This window comes from Syngnathus typhle, linkage group LG13, assembly GCF_033458585.1.
Source record: "Syngnathus typhle isolate RoL2023-S1 ecotype Sweden linkage group LG13, RoL_Styp_1.0, whole genome shotgun sequence".
Lineage (NCBI taxonomy): Eukaryota > Metazoa > Chordata > Actinopteri > Syngnathiformes > Syngnathidae > Syngnathus > Syngnathus typhle.
In genome coordinates this window covers 2,917,921-2,931,095 of record NC_083750.1, presented here as the reverse complement: position 1 = coordinate 2,931,095, position 13,175 = coordinate 2,917,921, and the positions used below count along the sequence as shown (strand labels likewise).

At 47.3% G+C, this 13,175-nt stretch overlaps 1 protein-coding gene across 2 annotated transcripts; it reads left to right on the top strand.

The window, feature by feature from the left end:
- Positions 1–5,789: 5,789 nt before the first annotated feature.
- Positions 5,790–12,379, top strand: LOC133165698 (uncharacterized). 2 transcript variants are annotated; one of them, XM_061295542.1, is made up of 2 exons: positions 5,790–11,915; positions 12,289–12,379. In XM_061295542.1, exon 1 carries the CDS (start codon positions 5,790–5,792, stop codon positions 11,634–11,636), a length of 5,847 nt encoding a protein of 1,948 aa, XP_061151526.1. In that variant the 3' UTR covers positions 11,637–11,915; positions 12,289–12,379. The 2 variants fall into 2 exon arrangements, with proteins under 2 accessions (XP_061151526.1, XP_061151525.1); XM_061295541.1 differs by having other exon boundaries at positions 5,790–12,163.
- The last annotated feature ends 796 nt before the right edge of the window (positions 12,380–13,175 follow it).

Below are 13,175 nucleotides of genomic sequence, written 5' to 3'. Positions count from 1 at the left end.
GAGTCCGGTCAGAGAATCTTGCATCAACTTTATTCTCAACAGCAGTGAGTATACAGGTTTCCAGGAGTGTATGTTAGTGGGTTTGAGTGTGTACTTGTGTGTGTGTGTGTGTGTGTGGCCTGGGGTTTCATAAACGCACACAAATGTCACGGGAAAAAGGGGTTTCGTAAGTCCGTTTTCCTCCCTAAGCGCGAGACGAAAAAAGGAGCGTGCAGCGTTCTCATAAGTGTCCCGCTTTCTGAGGAGGCGTTCAAGTGCACCTCGGAAAAGTCGGTGTCGGATCAATAGACTTTCGGACAGTTCTATATTTTTTATTATTTATTATTTATTAAGCTGGTGCTATGGCTAGTGTCCAAAAAGACGAGGAAATTTGCTCCCCTTTAGGCTTCAAGTCATTCGTTTGGAAGCACTTTGGATTCCAAAGAAAAGATGGCTCAACGGACAAGACACATGCAGTTTGTAAATCCTGCCATGCGGTGATCAAATATTCAGGGACCACAAATCTCGCCGCACATTTAAAGAAAAAACAAGACATCAAAGTTCAGTGTTAAAATAAGCACTTTGTATACTACAATACTCTTGTAATTTCCTAAATAAAGAGTTTGCAGTACCTTGTTGATTTTGCGTATGAATTGTTATAAATCAGGATATTGTTCTATATTTTCTATTTTAAAAAAGAAAATCGATCGTAGAGCACTATATCGCGATATATCGTGAATGAATTGCAGCAGGCTTTAAGATATCGGCAGATATCGTATCGTAGTTCTTTGTATCGATATGATATCGTATCGTGAAAAAACCCGCGATTTACACCCCTATGCGCTAACTTCACAAAAACAAACCCATTCAAAATAATTATGTTGACTACAATCAATTCCTATACTATTATTCATTTAATTTGATTATTTAACATTGATGCATATTTGAAGCAGTTTAAATGGATTTTTGATCAATTGTTACTAGGGGTGTAAATCGCGGGTTTTGTCACGATACGATATAATATCGATGCAAAGAACTACGATACGATATTTGCCGATATCTTAAAGCCTGCTGCGATTCATTCACGATATATCGCGATATAGTGCTCTACGATCGATATATATATTTTTTTAATAAAAAATATAGAACAATATCCTGATTTATAACAATTCATACGCAAAATCAACAAGGTACTGCAAACTCTTTATTTAGGAAATTACAAGAGTATTGCAGTATACAAAGTGCTTATTTTAACACTGAACTTTGATGTCGTGTTTTTTCTTTAAATGTGCGGCGAGATTTGTGCTCCCTGAATATTTGATCACCGCATGGCAGGATTTACAAACTACACGTGTCTTGTCCGTTGAGCCATCTTTTCTTTGGAATCCAAAGTGCTTCCAAACGAATGACTTGAAGCCTAAAGGGGAGCAAATTTCTTCGTCTTTTTGGACACTAGCCATAGCACCAGCCCAGGAGCCGCGTACTAGTTGTCGACTCCCCTTTCACATGCCTGCTCTGCTCACAACACAACGCCGTGCACTGCTCCCTGCTCCCAGAAAGAGGAAGCAAGCAACAATGAACTGGATTTCAAAATAAAGTCGCGTCTAATGTCCGAGGTCAAACACGGCGATATAAATCGATGTTTACGTTTAGCATCGATGCCAATAAATCGTAGAGCATTATATCGATTAATCGATGTGTATTGATGTATCGTTACACCCCTAATTGTTACATCCCCCTACTGCTCTATCAACCTGAACCTGAGCCTTAACAAGTGTCTCCATAAATCACAGTTAAATGGTTTGTGCTTAAAGTTTAACAACTTCCCATTAGAGTCTTGTATGGTTGTCAGCGAGTTCCTTGTTAGCGGCATGACACTATTTATATACAGTATGCATGTGACAACATAAATTGTCTTTCACCATTTTGAATAGTAGTCTGGCACACTAATTAACCCCTTGCATGAGACTTTGACTTGCATATCTGTTATTGTACTTTTAATTAAGCAAGCAAAAAGAAACAACAGGAGCTGTCTTGAAAGGAGACAAAAAGATGCTGGCCTATTTGAGAAATGGAAGGTATGAGGAAATGAAGTCACACAGAGAGAGGCAAGAGAAAGAGAGATAGGTGCTATACAAAAAGAGAGAGGGAGAGAGTGCATGTGAGGCCACGATTAAATTCCTGTACTATAAATCTCTGACAGTGCATGTGTGTGTGGAGATAACAGAGGGATGGATGTCTCTCTCCATTCTGGCTCTATCACAATGATGGATGCACTCCTTTCTTCTCGCCGGTGAAATATTAAAAGGCGTCATTGCCTGTGTGTGTGATCCCAGCCAACATGTTTGCTTTATTCCTCACCTCTTATCACTTCTTACATTTTCAAGGTGGTGACTTGCGGGCCGCCCAGGAAAAAAAGAGACTAAATGGCAAAGGGGCAATCACACAAATTCAGATGACCAAGCCAGAAGACAACATAGGACATCAAGTCAGAAATGAGGGAGAAAGTGTCAGGCGCTGGCTGCCAGCTTCTTTGATGGATGGCTGGCTACCTGCTGACGGCTTTGATTGATGACATAATGGCGAGCGTGTCGCCACACTGTGTTCTTCATTCAGCTGACAGCCTTTTCTTTATGGCATCTTGTGTTATGCTATCATAATCATAGTCATGCACCTGAGGAATAAATCTTGATCATTTGCTCCCTACGCACCACGTGACACACCGGAAGCTTGCTTTATAATGGCTGTTATGATCCAATGTATTTGAAAAGAAGAAAAAAAAGCTTATTTAGGGCCCAAATGGATCCATAAAGAATCTGCGTTAAAAATAGTTTGTAGTTAATATTGGTAAAAGCCTGTAACAATATTATCTGTCAGCCAAAGTAAAGATAAAAGCAATTGATGTGAGGATGTCAAATAAAATAAATAAAATAAAACAAAACGTCCTTTAGGCATGTATTACTTTGTAACAGTATTGTGTTTTTTTGGGGGGTTTTTTTTGCACAAGTGTTAAGACATTTCAACAGCTTCTACTATAAGGAACCAATTAATATAGATATTTAATTTAGACGAATATTCTATAATAGTGAATATAATGTATGCTCCTGTACAATTTGAAGGTAATGGGATAATTCTATATAATTACTCAACTAATGGGCCGAATGACCAATCACAAAAGCCTTCTTTAAATGTTCTCTTCTCTTGGGGGAGGGCTAGCTGAGAAGATGGAGGCATAAAAAGCAGCAAGCAAAAAGCCAGCTGCAAGCAAAGATCTTGAGGCAGATGGATGGGATGACTCAAAGAAATTAAATGAAAAAGCATCTAAGAAGGATGATCCGAGGGCGGGGGCACGGCTGGCGAGAGGACACTTGAAGAATGAAGAAATTCACTGATGATGAGTGAGGAAATGAGGAATGTGCTGAGAAGAAGACAAATGGACTCGCGCCCGCTATTTTCTGAGTTGCGTGGTAGAGAGTGAAAGGAGACTAAAAAACAGCCGAACATAACGTTTATAAAGAGTCCAGTGGCTAATATCTTCCTGTCAACCAGATTCAAACTGCAAGTAGCCATAAATCATGACAGTTAATGATGTGGTTGAGAGTAACCCTTTAAGTGATGCACATTTCTGCCAGCCTGGATTCACTTCCCAATCTGAGATTGTATGAATGAGACACTAAATCACATGTGTCAAAGTCAAGGGCCGGGGGCCAGATATGGCCCACCACATCATTTTAGGTGGCCAGCGAAGACAAATTGACCATCAAATTCATATCTTAATTTCAAAACTTCAAATCGTTTTCACTTTTAAAAAATAGAGATTTTGTTAGCAATTTTTTATCAACATTTGTTTTTTTTTAAAATCATTTTTATTTTTAAATACCGTTTTTTTCCGTGTATAGTGCGCCCCCATGTATAGTACGCACCCCTAAAAATGGCATGCTGATGCTGGAAAAAAGCTTGTACCCATGTATAATACGCACCCAATTTTTATGAATTTTTTAAATTTTTTTTTTTTTTTTTAAGTCCCAATGATCGTCACACACGCAGGGAGGCAATGGGTCCCATTTTTATAGTCTTTGGTATGGTCTTAACTAGGCTGGATGTAATTTTTTTGTTGGCGTTGATTTCTCCGACTGCCCGTAAACGCACCACCGCGCACGGGAAAGAGGCGGCTCTGTATGGGAGAGACGTTGAAGAGGAATAAAAACACCCTTGGAAACCAAAACTTGCCCCTCGTCGTGACTCGGAGCCGCAACAAATGTTTCGGATTTGTGTAGGGTACATTGTGAGACAGCAAACGAGCAGGTGATCGAGCAAGCCTTGTCTGATACGAGAGCATTGCGGTCGCATGGAGCGTGTTTGAAGTGAACAGCAGAGAAGAAAGGAACAAGGCAAAGTGTTGTGAAATAAAATGCACAGAACGGGTGCGCAAGACACGTCAGCTATATAAAGAGCGAGAGTTGTTTTCTTCCTATTAGTTTCAATTCACAGTTTAATTAGCAGTTTCAATCAGCAAATAACAAAATGCGTATTACAGGTAATATTTTATTTCACAACACTTTGCCTTGTTCCTTTGGTGTTAAGACTAAAACACAAAGGCGCTCTTTAAGCAATGCGACAGTGAGCGCCCGGCGCGCTGCGGTTGCGCGACCGCACCAAATTAAGCTCCCTGCGCAGTGCGCACTGAGGTCCACTTAAATTTTAGAAAGTACATCAGGACTTTAAAAATATCTTCTAAATTTCAGCGACGGCTCTGTCACACTAATCGACCAGCGCGGTGCAGTTGGGCGGTCGGCGGCGCGCTACGGTTGAGCGTTCTCTCTCGCGCTCTCTCCCTCGCTCTCTCTCGCTCTCGCACACACGCAAACCGGATATCATACGGAGGCCGCCATTACAGATGCGCAGAACGGATGCGCAAGACACGTCAGCTATACAAAGAGCGAGTGTACAACAGGCTGTGACATCGTTTGCATGTTGTGTTGTTCTATGTGCATGTCTGTGTTGGCAGCGGCTCTGCCTATTTTCCCGCTCCGCATGTCACGTGATTCCATGGGGTGACGCGGCGTTCTCTGCGCATGAGCAGGGCACTCCGGAAGAGAGCAGTTCGCGGTATGGTGGGGTAGAAGTTTTCTAGTTATAGTTGAAGCAAGTAAAAAAGCCGAGTTCATGACCAAAAGGTAAGCCCTAGATCGTTGTTGTCGTATAATAAGTATATTTGTTTGTATTTGTTGCCATCGTGTCAGTTCGGGTCCTTGTATGGCACTCTGAGCGGATTCGCGGACGAGAGACACTTTCCTGTTGCCGCCATTCCTGTTCCTCATTTCGATCACTAGAGGTCTCCCCAGACCATCCGATTGCCCACATTACGATGAGTGTCATTAAGATAAGTATAATGCGGCCACTCGTAGCGTTAGAATTCAACTATGTACGTTGGCAACGACGTTATTATACTGTATTTCCTTTAGGGTCATTTAAAGCATGTTTGCGCCATATTTGAAATATTTAGTTTGGGATTGTCTTTACCTTTATTCTTATTATTTGTTATTGCAGACTCCGCAATCATTCCGCAATTCTATCAATCTGCAATTCTATTATGACCTTCAATCCTGCTACTCAATAAACCTGTCCATCCCTCCATCTACCTTTTGGCCATTCCCTGTGTCCAAACGTCCTTTGCTGCCTCCTGTATTCTGACCGATACACCATCTTGTACACTATATACCCCCAGATCTAGCGTATTATCCTCCCCAACATTGGGCGCCAAATCCTCCTTTACATTGTGGTCCTTCGAGCCGGATATAGTGTTCAGGATGGAGCAAGATCAAGAAAGACACCTGGATGTGAGGCCAAAACGTCGGACGCACCCCCCAGCTTGGATGCAGGACTTCGAGGTGGACTACGTGGGATATGAGCACAGCGGCCAACCACGTTGGGACTCGTTTACACCGACCCCAACAGGCAGACCGTCATACCCACAGCAGGGACTAGTCCAGACGATCTCCTTGCGTGCACCTCAATTTCATCCGGAGAGCTTCGAGGATGCTGCTCAGTATAGAGCCCCTCAGCTAGCCTCAAGCTTCACCCGGAGGAGGAATGCGGATGATAGAACCTTATCTGCACCTGTCCAGTCATACCAACAACAGCCAAACCAGGACCAGTACCACCCGAACCGCCACACCGTACAAGATGGGAATGCGGTTCTGCGTGAGACTCACGAAGCCATCCATGCCGGACTGAAGGAGCTAAATAAAGCCCGTAGTGACCTTCAGCAGCTGATTGACGTGGCCCACTCTCTAAGAATAGGCATGAGTCAAGTGAACATCCCTCTACCAGCATGTTCCAGTCCCAAACCACCTGATGGGGCCGTCACCACGAGCAACAGCTCGAGATTCACTGAGTCAGAGGAAGAGGAGGATTGGCCTGATCCTCCGCCATGGCCTGAACCCGAGGAAGCCCTAAACGCCAACCTCAGTGCCTTGAATCTGGGAGCTCATCAGCTACCTCCTTACCCGACTCCACCGGAGACCAAGCCTCTACACTACAGGCCTCAGCCACAACCAGCCCAATTCCGTCATCCACAGTTCATTCCTTCTAGCCGTGAGTCCTCCCACGTTCCTCCTGTACCGCCACGTAACTTACCCTTACCTCTAGGAGCATCCCCAACTGGTCAACCACATCTTCAAGTGCCACACTCTCACAGAACCACCCCTTACATGCAACCTCCATACCCAGAGCCAGTGTACAGAGGACCCCAACCGACCATTCCCAAGTTCACTTTCCCGGACCCTAGTGAGTTCGCCCGGCTACGTATAGCATTAGAGAACCTCCTCCCCTCCAATGCTACAGAACTCTTCAAGTATCAGGTACTAGTAGACCATCTTAAGTTAGAAGAGGCCAAACTGATATCTGACGCCTATCTAAACTCTCCAACACCCTACACGGACACCATGACAGCTCTCTATGACAAATATGGTCAACCTCATCAGCTTGCCCTAAAGAAGATATCCAGCGTCCTGGACGGCCCAGAGGTCAGGCGGGGTGATCCAATGGCGTTCCAGAAATTTGCCCTTCAAATACAATCACTGGTGGGTCTCCTCCAGACCTTGGGCCACGAAGGAGAAGTTGAACTAAGCTGTGGCTCTCACGTAGCTCGCCTACTGAGTAAGCTTCCGCCTGAACAGCGAGCCGATTTCCGCCGTTCCCAGCCCACTCGATCTGGAGCCACATCCACCTTGCGGGACCTGTCAGAGTGGCTTCGCCACGAGTCATGGTGCCAGGACTTTGACGATCCTACCAGTAGCCGGAGCTCCAAGGAGAAGCAGAGCACTAAATGGAACATTCGTCCTGTGGCTAAGCAAACAGCAGTCCTGCATAGTAGCCAGGAGCCCTCAGTGAAACTAGTTAAAGAGAAACCTGTCAAAGGGAAAGACAAGTCCAAGGTATACTGTGCCTATTGTGAGAGTACAGACCACTACCTCAGCCAGTGTAGTGGTGTAGCCCAGCTCACCAAAGACGAGCTGAAGAGGTGGATCCAAGAGCACAAGCGGTGTTGGCGCTGTGCCCGTCGACACTTCGCCGCTCAGTGCGACCTCAAGAAACCCTGTAACCTTTGTCAAGGCAAGCACCTTCTCGCTCTCCACGAGATTAACATAAGACCTGAGAAAGTTAAGGATGACTCACCTCCAAAGGCTGAAAGCTGCCTGACTACCTGTGCCTCCGAGTCCTTCTACCTTGACCGACCACACGTGGGGAACCGAGTCATGTTGAAGGTGGTGCGAGTACACGTGCACTATGGTAGTCAGAAGTTAGACACCTACGCTATACTGGATGATGGGTCTGAGAGGACTATGCTGCTCCCCACCGCTGCTAAGTCCCTAGCCCTTAACGGCGCTCCCGAAGACCTCCCACTGCGCACAGTGCGCTCGGACATCCAAGTCTTGCATGGCCATACAGTGTCATTCCGGGTCTCCTCTCCCACCAACCCTAATATTATGTTTAAGATCACTGATGCCTTTACAGCCAGCCATCTTAATCTAGCCCCACATAGCTACCCAGTTAGCCACCTACAGAGGAAGTTCAAGCACCTGCGTGGAATCCCTATTCCTACCTTCCGAGAAGTAAAGCCCTTGCTTCTCATAGGTTCAGACCAGCCCCACCTCGTAACCCCCATCGAGCCTGTCAGGCTTGGTCCTCATGGTAGCCCAGCAGCTGTCCGCACTAGACTGGGGTGGACCTTGCAGGGCCCGTGTCAGTCGACGGGGCGGCCAGCTCACCCAGCTCAATGCCTGTTCACCTCTGTTCCACCACCCATGGATGATCTCTACAGGCATGTGGAGAGACTCTGGCAAGTGGATACAGTCCCCTACAGGCCAGAGAGGGAAGTGACACGATCCAAGCAGGATCAGCAAGCCATAGCCCTGCTGGAGACGAAGACAGGACGTACCGAGGTGAGTGACATCCTTAGATACGCTACTCCCCTGTTACGCCATGCGGCTATGCCACTATTGCAAGCACCGAAAGAATCAGTTATGGCCCTGCTGCGCAGCACTGAGAGACGCCTCCTTAAGAACCCTGAGCAGGGACAAGCATACCAAGCGGAGATGCGGAAACTCATCGAGTCAGGCGCAGTGCAGGAAATTAGCGAGGACACCTCATCAACGGAGAGCTGGTTTATCCCCCATCACCTCGTGACCCATAACGGGAAGAACCGCCTCGTCTTTAACTGTTCTCATCAATTTTTGGGCCAGTCCCTTAATCAGTTCCTCCTACCAGGCCCAACTCTAGGTGCCTCACTGCTAGCGGTCCTATTGAGGTTCCGAGAAGGTCCCATTGCAGTTAGTGGGGACATTAAAGGGATGTTCCACCAGGTCCGTCTCCTCCCTGAGGATCGCCCCCTTCTGAGATTTTTATGGAGAGACCTAGAGGTAGAACAACCACCCAAGATCTTTGAATGGCAGGTCCTCCCCTTTGGGACCACCTGTAGCCCATGTTGTGCGACATACGCCCTGCAAAGACATGTCAAGGATCCCAGTAAGTCAAACGATGACATGAGGTTCTCCGTGGAGCACTGTTTCTATGTCGACAACTACCTGCAGAGTGTGGCTACACCCAGCGAAGCAAAGGGTCGGGTGGACCGGCTCAGGAAACTCCTCGCCTCGGGCGGCTTCGAATTGCGACAGTGGGCTTGCAATGACCCAAATGTTCTCAGCCACCTACCTTCAGAGCTCAGATCCACCAGTCTAGACCTGTGGCTAGCCCAAGATAAGTCCAACCCGTTTGAGTCGACCCTGGGCCTCAGCTGGAACTGGCAGGCAGACTCCCTAGGCTACAAGCAGCGGTTAGTCCCTTACGATGTACCAACCTTGAGGAACATTTATAGAGTCCTAGCCTCACAGTACGATCCATTGGGATACCTGCTGCCATTCTCCATTCGCGCCAAGCTCATCCTAAGACAGCTGTGGGACAAGCAGCGAGGTTGGGACGATCCTAACCTCCCTCCTGACCTGCTACAGGCTTGGTCCTGTTGGGAGGCGGAGCTCAAGCATCTGCCGGACATTACCATGCCACGTCCGTATGCGCCTGCGGATAGCCACCGCGAAGGGACCACTCGGCAAGTGCACATCTTTGCTGACGCCTCAGAAAAGGCCTACGGGGCTGTAGCCTTCCTCCGAACCGAAGACAACCAGGGTAAGGTACATTTATCCTTTGTTCTGGCTCGCTCCCGCATAGCCCCTAAGCGTGTGCATTCTGTACCTCGCCTTGAGCTGTGTGCGGCTCTTGTAGCAGCGCAGTTGGCTTCCACCCTCAAGAAAGAGCTTGCTCTCCCAGTACACAGCACAGTATTGTGGTCTGACTCTACCACTGTACTCACCTGGCTACACTCGCAATCCTGTCGATACAAGGTGTTTGTAGGGTCAAGAGTAGCTGAGATCCAGGAGCTTACGGAAGGCTTTGTTTGGCGCTACGTAGACTCAGACAACAACCCTGCCGACGACCTGACAAGAGGGAAGACATTGATATCCCTGTTGGAGCCCAATCGATGGTCACAAGGACCCACCTTCCTTCTACAGGGTCCAACCACCTGGCCAGAAATGCCACACGGTATTCCACCTGATGATGCCGCTGAACTAAGGAAAGGTACGTTCTGTGGGTCCACCGTCACCTCACCTGACATTGCCATTCTACAAGACAAGACGTGCAACACCTGGCAGGAACTCATGGACGCTACTGCAAGGGAGCTTCATGGCCAGGCCCCTCCGATCTACTCACCTACCGCTGAAGAATACCGACAAGCTGAAGTACTCATCCTTCAACGAGCCCAGAAGCAATCCTTCCCAGACGATTGTGCTCAGCTGTCTGCAGGGAAGCCTGTTAAAACTTCGAGTCGACTTCTTACTCTAGCGCCAGTCATCGACACCTCCATCGACCTAATCAGAGTAGGAGGCCGGTTACGCCGTCTAGAGGGCCAGAACGAGGTCACCCCACACCCTATCGTCCTCGACGCCTCACACCCTGTGACCCGCCTGCTCATAAAGAAATATGACCAGGACCTTAAACACCCAGGGCCAGAGCGAGTCTTTGCAGAGTTGCGGAGGACCTATTGGATCATTCACGGCCGTGAAGCAGTTCGTCGCTATCAACGTTCCTGTGTAGATTGTCAGCGCTGGCGGGCCAAGCCTTCCATACCTAAAATGGCTGACCTCCCAACCGCACGCCTCCAGTTGCATAAACCTGCCTTCCACGCCACTGGCATGGACTGTTTCGGTCCCATGTTAGTAAAGGTTGGACGACGCCATGAGAAACGCTGGGGTCTCATCTTCAAGTGCTTGACCACCAGAGCGGTACATCTGGACCTCATACGAAATATGGACACCGATGCTTTCCTGATGGCTTTGAGGCGATTCATTGCCAGAAGAGGAACCCCCTCGGAACTGTGGTCAGACCACGGGACCAATTTCAAGGGGGGAGAGAAGGAGCTTCGGGAAGCCTTCACAAGTATGTGTCCAACCCTACAAAGTCAACTCGCTCCACGTAAAATCAAATTCAACTTCAACCCCCCAGCAGCCCCTCACTTTGGTGGAGTATGGGAGAGAGAAGTACGAGCAGTCAAGTCTGCACTCCGCACCTGTCTAGGTACTGAGCCTATCCATGAGGACGTCCTCTCCACCGTCCTGTTGGAAGTGGAGGCCATTCTCAACTCAAAACCTTTGGGCTATGTGTCTGCTGACCTGTCTGACGTCGACCCCGTGACCCCCAACAGCCTCCTACTGGGGCGGCCTGATGGATCACTCCCCCAGATCGTCTACCCGAAGAGCGAAATCCTGAGCCGAAGGCGCTGGCGGCACTCCCAAGTCCTTGCCGACCAGTTTTGGTCAAGATTCATCAGGGATTACCTACCGGGATTGCAAACAAGACAGAAATGGCAAGCCTCCCCCCCCGACCTCCTGGAGAAGTCAGTGGTCATGATCACCGAGCCACAGTTACCCCGTGCCATGTGGCCTATTGGTCATGTGACGAAGGTTCATCGCAGTGACGATGGCCACATAAGGTCAGCTGATGTCGACATTAAAGGGCGGCAGTACACCCGACCAGTAGCTCGACTGGTGGTGCTACCAGCCCTCCCAGCGGAAGTGACTCAGGACTCTCATAAAGACTGATGAGCCTTTGTTTGAAACAAATGTGCCCTGCACATTTGGGGGCGGCTGTACAACAGGCTGTGACATCGTTTGCATGTTGTGTTGTTCTATGTGCATGTCTGTGTTGGCAGCGGCTCTGCCTATTTTCCCGCTCCGCATGTCACGTGATTCCATGGGGTGACGCGGCGTTCTCTGCGCATGAGCAGGGCACTCCGGAAGAGAGCAGTTCGCGGTATGGTGGGGTAGAAGTTTTCTAGTTATAGTTGAAGCAAGTAAAAAAGCCGAGTTCATGACCAAAAGGTAAGCCCTAGATCGTTGTTGTCGTATAATAAGTATATTTGTTTGTATTTGTTGCCATCGTGTCAGTTCGGGTCCTTGTATGGCACTCTGAGCGGATTCGCGGACGAGAGACACTTTCCTGTTGCCGCCATTCCTGTTCCTCATTTCGATCACTAGAGGTCTCCCCAGACCATCCGATTGCCCACATTACGATGAGTGTCATTAAGATAAGTATAATGCGGCCACTCGTAGCGTTAGAATTCAACTATGTACGTTGGCAACGACGTTATTATACTGTATTTCCTTTAGGGTCATTTAAAGCATGTTTGCGCCATATTTGAAATATTTAGTTTGGGATTGTCTTTACCTTTATTCTTATTATTTGTTATTGCAGACTCCGCAATCATTCCGCAATTCTATCAATCTGCAATTCTATTATGACCTTCAATCCTGCTACTCAATAAACCTGTCCATCCCTCCATCTACCTTTTGGCCATTCCCTGTGTCCAAACGTCCTTTGCTGCCTCCTGTATTCTGACCGATACACCATCTTGTACACTATATACCCCCAGATCTAGCGTATTATCCTCCCCAACATTGGGCGCCAAATCCTCCTTTACAGCGAGAGTTCAGTTTTCTACCTAAATCCGTATTACAGGTAATATTTTATTTCACAACACTTTGCCTTGTTCCTTTCTTCTCTGCTGTTCACTTCAAACACGCTCCATGCGACCGCAATGCTCTCGTATCAGACAAGGCTTGCTCGATCACCTGCTCGTTTGCTGTCTCACAATGTACCCTACACAAATCCGAAACATTTGTTGCGGCTCCGAGTCACGACGAGGGGCAAGTTTTGGTTTCCAAGGGTGTTTTTATTCCTCTTCAACGTCTCTCCCATACAGAGCCGCCTCTTTCCCGTGCGCGGTGGTGCGTTTATGGGCAGTCGGAGAAATCAACGCCAACAAAAAAAATTACATCCAGCCTAGTTAAGACCATACCAAAGACTATAAAAATGGGACCCATTGCCTCCCTGCGTGTGTGACGATCATTGGGACTTAAAAAAAAAATTTTAAAAAAAAAATTAAAAATTTTTTGTACCCATGTATAATGCGCACCCCAGATTTTAGGACAATAAATTAGTTAAATTTTGCGCACTATACACGGAAAAAAACGGTATTTGATTTAATTTGATTTTCAATATTTCATTTTCAAATATTTGAGCAGTTTTTATTAGTCTCTGAAGTGTGTGGGAGAAGAAAATGAGATTTTTTTTATGGTCTC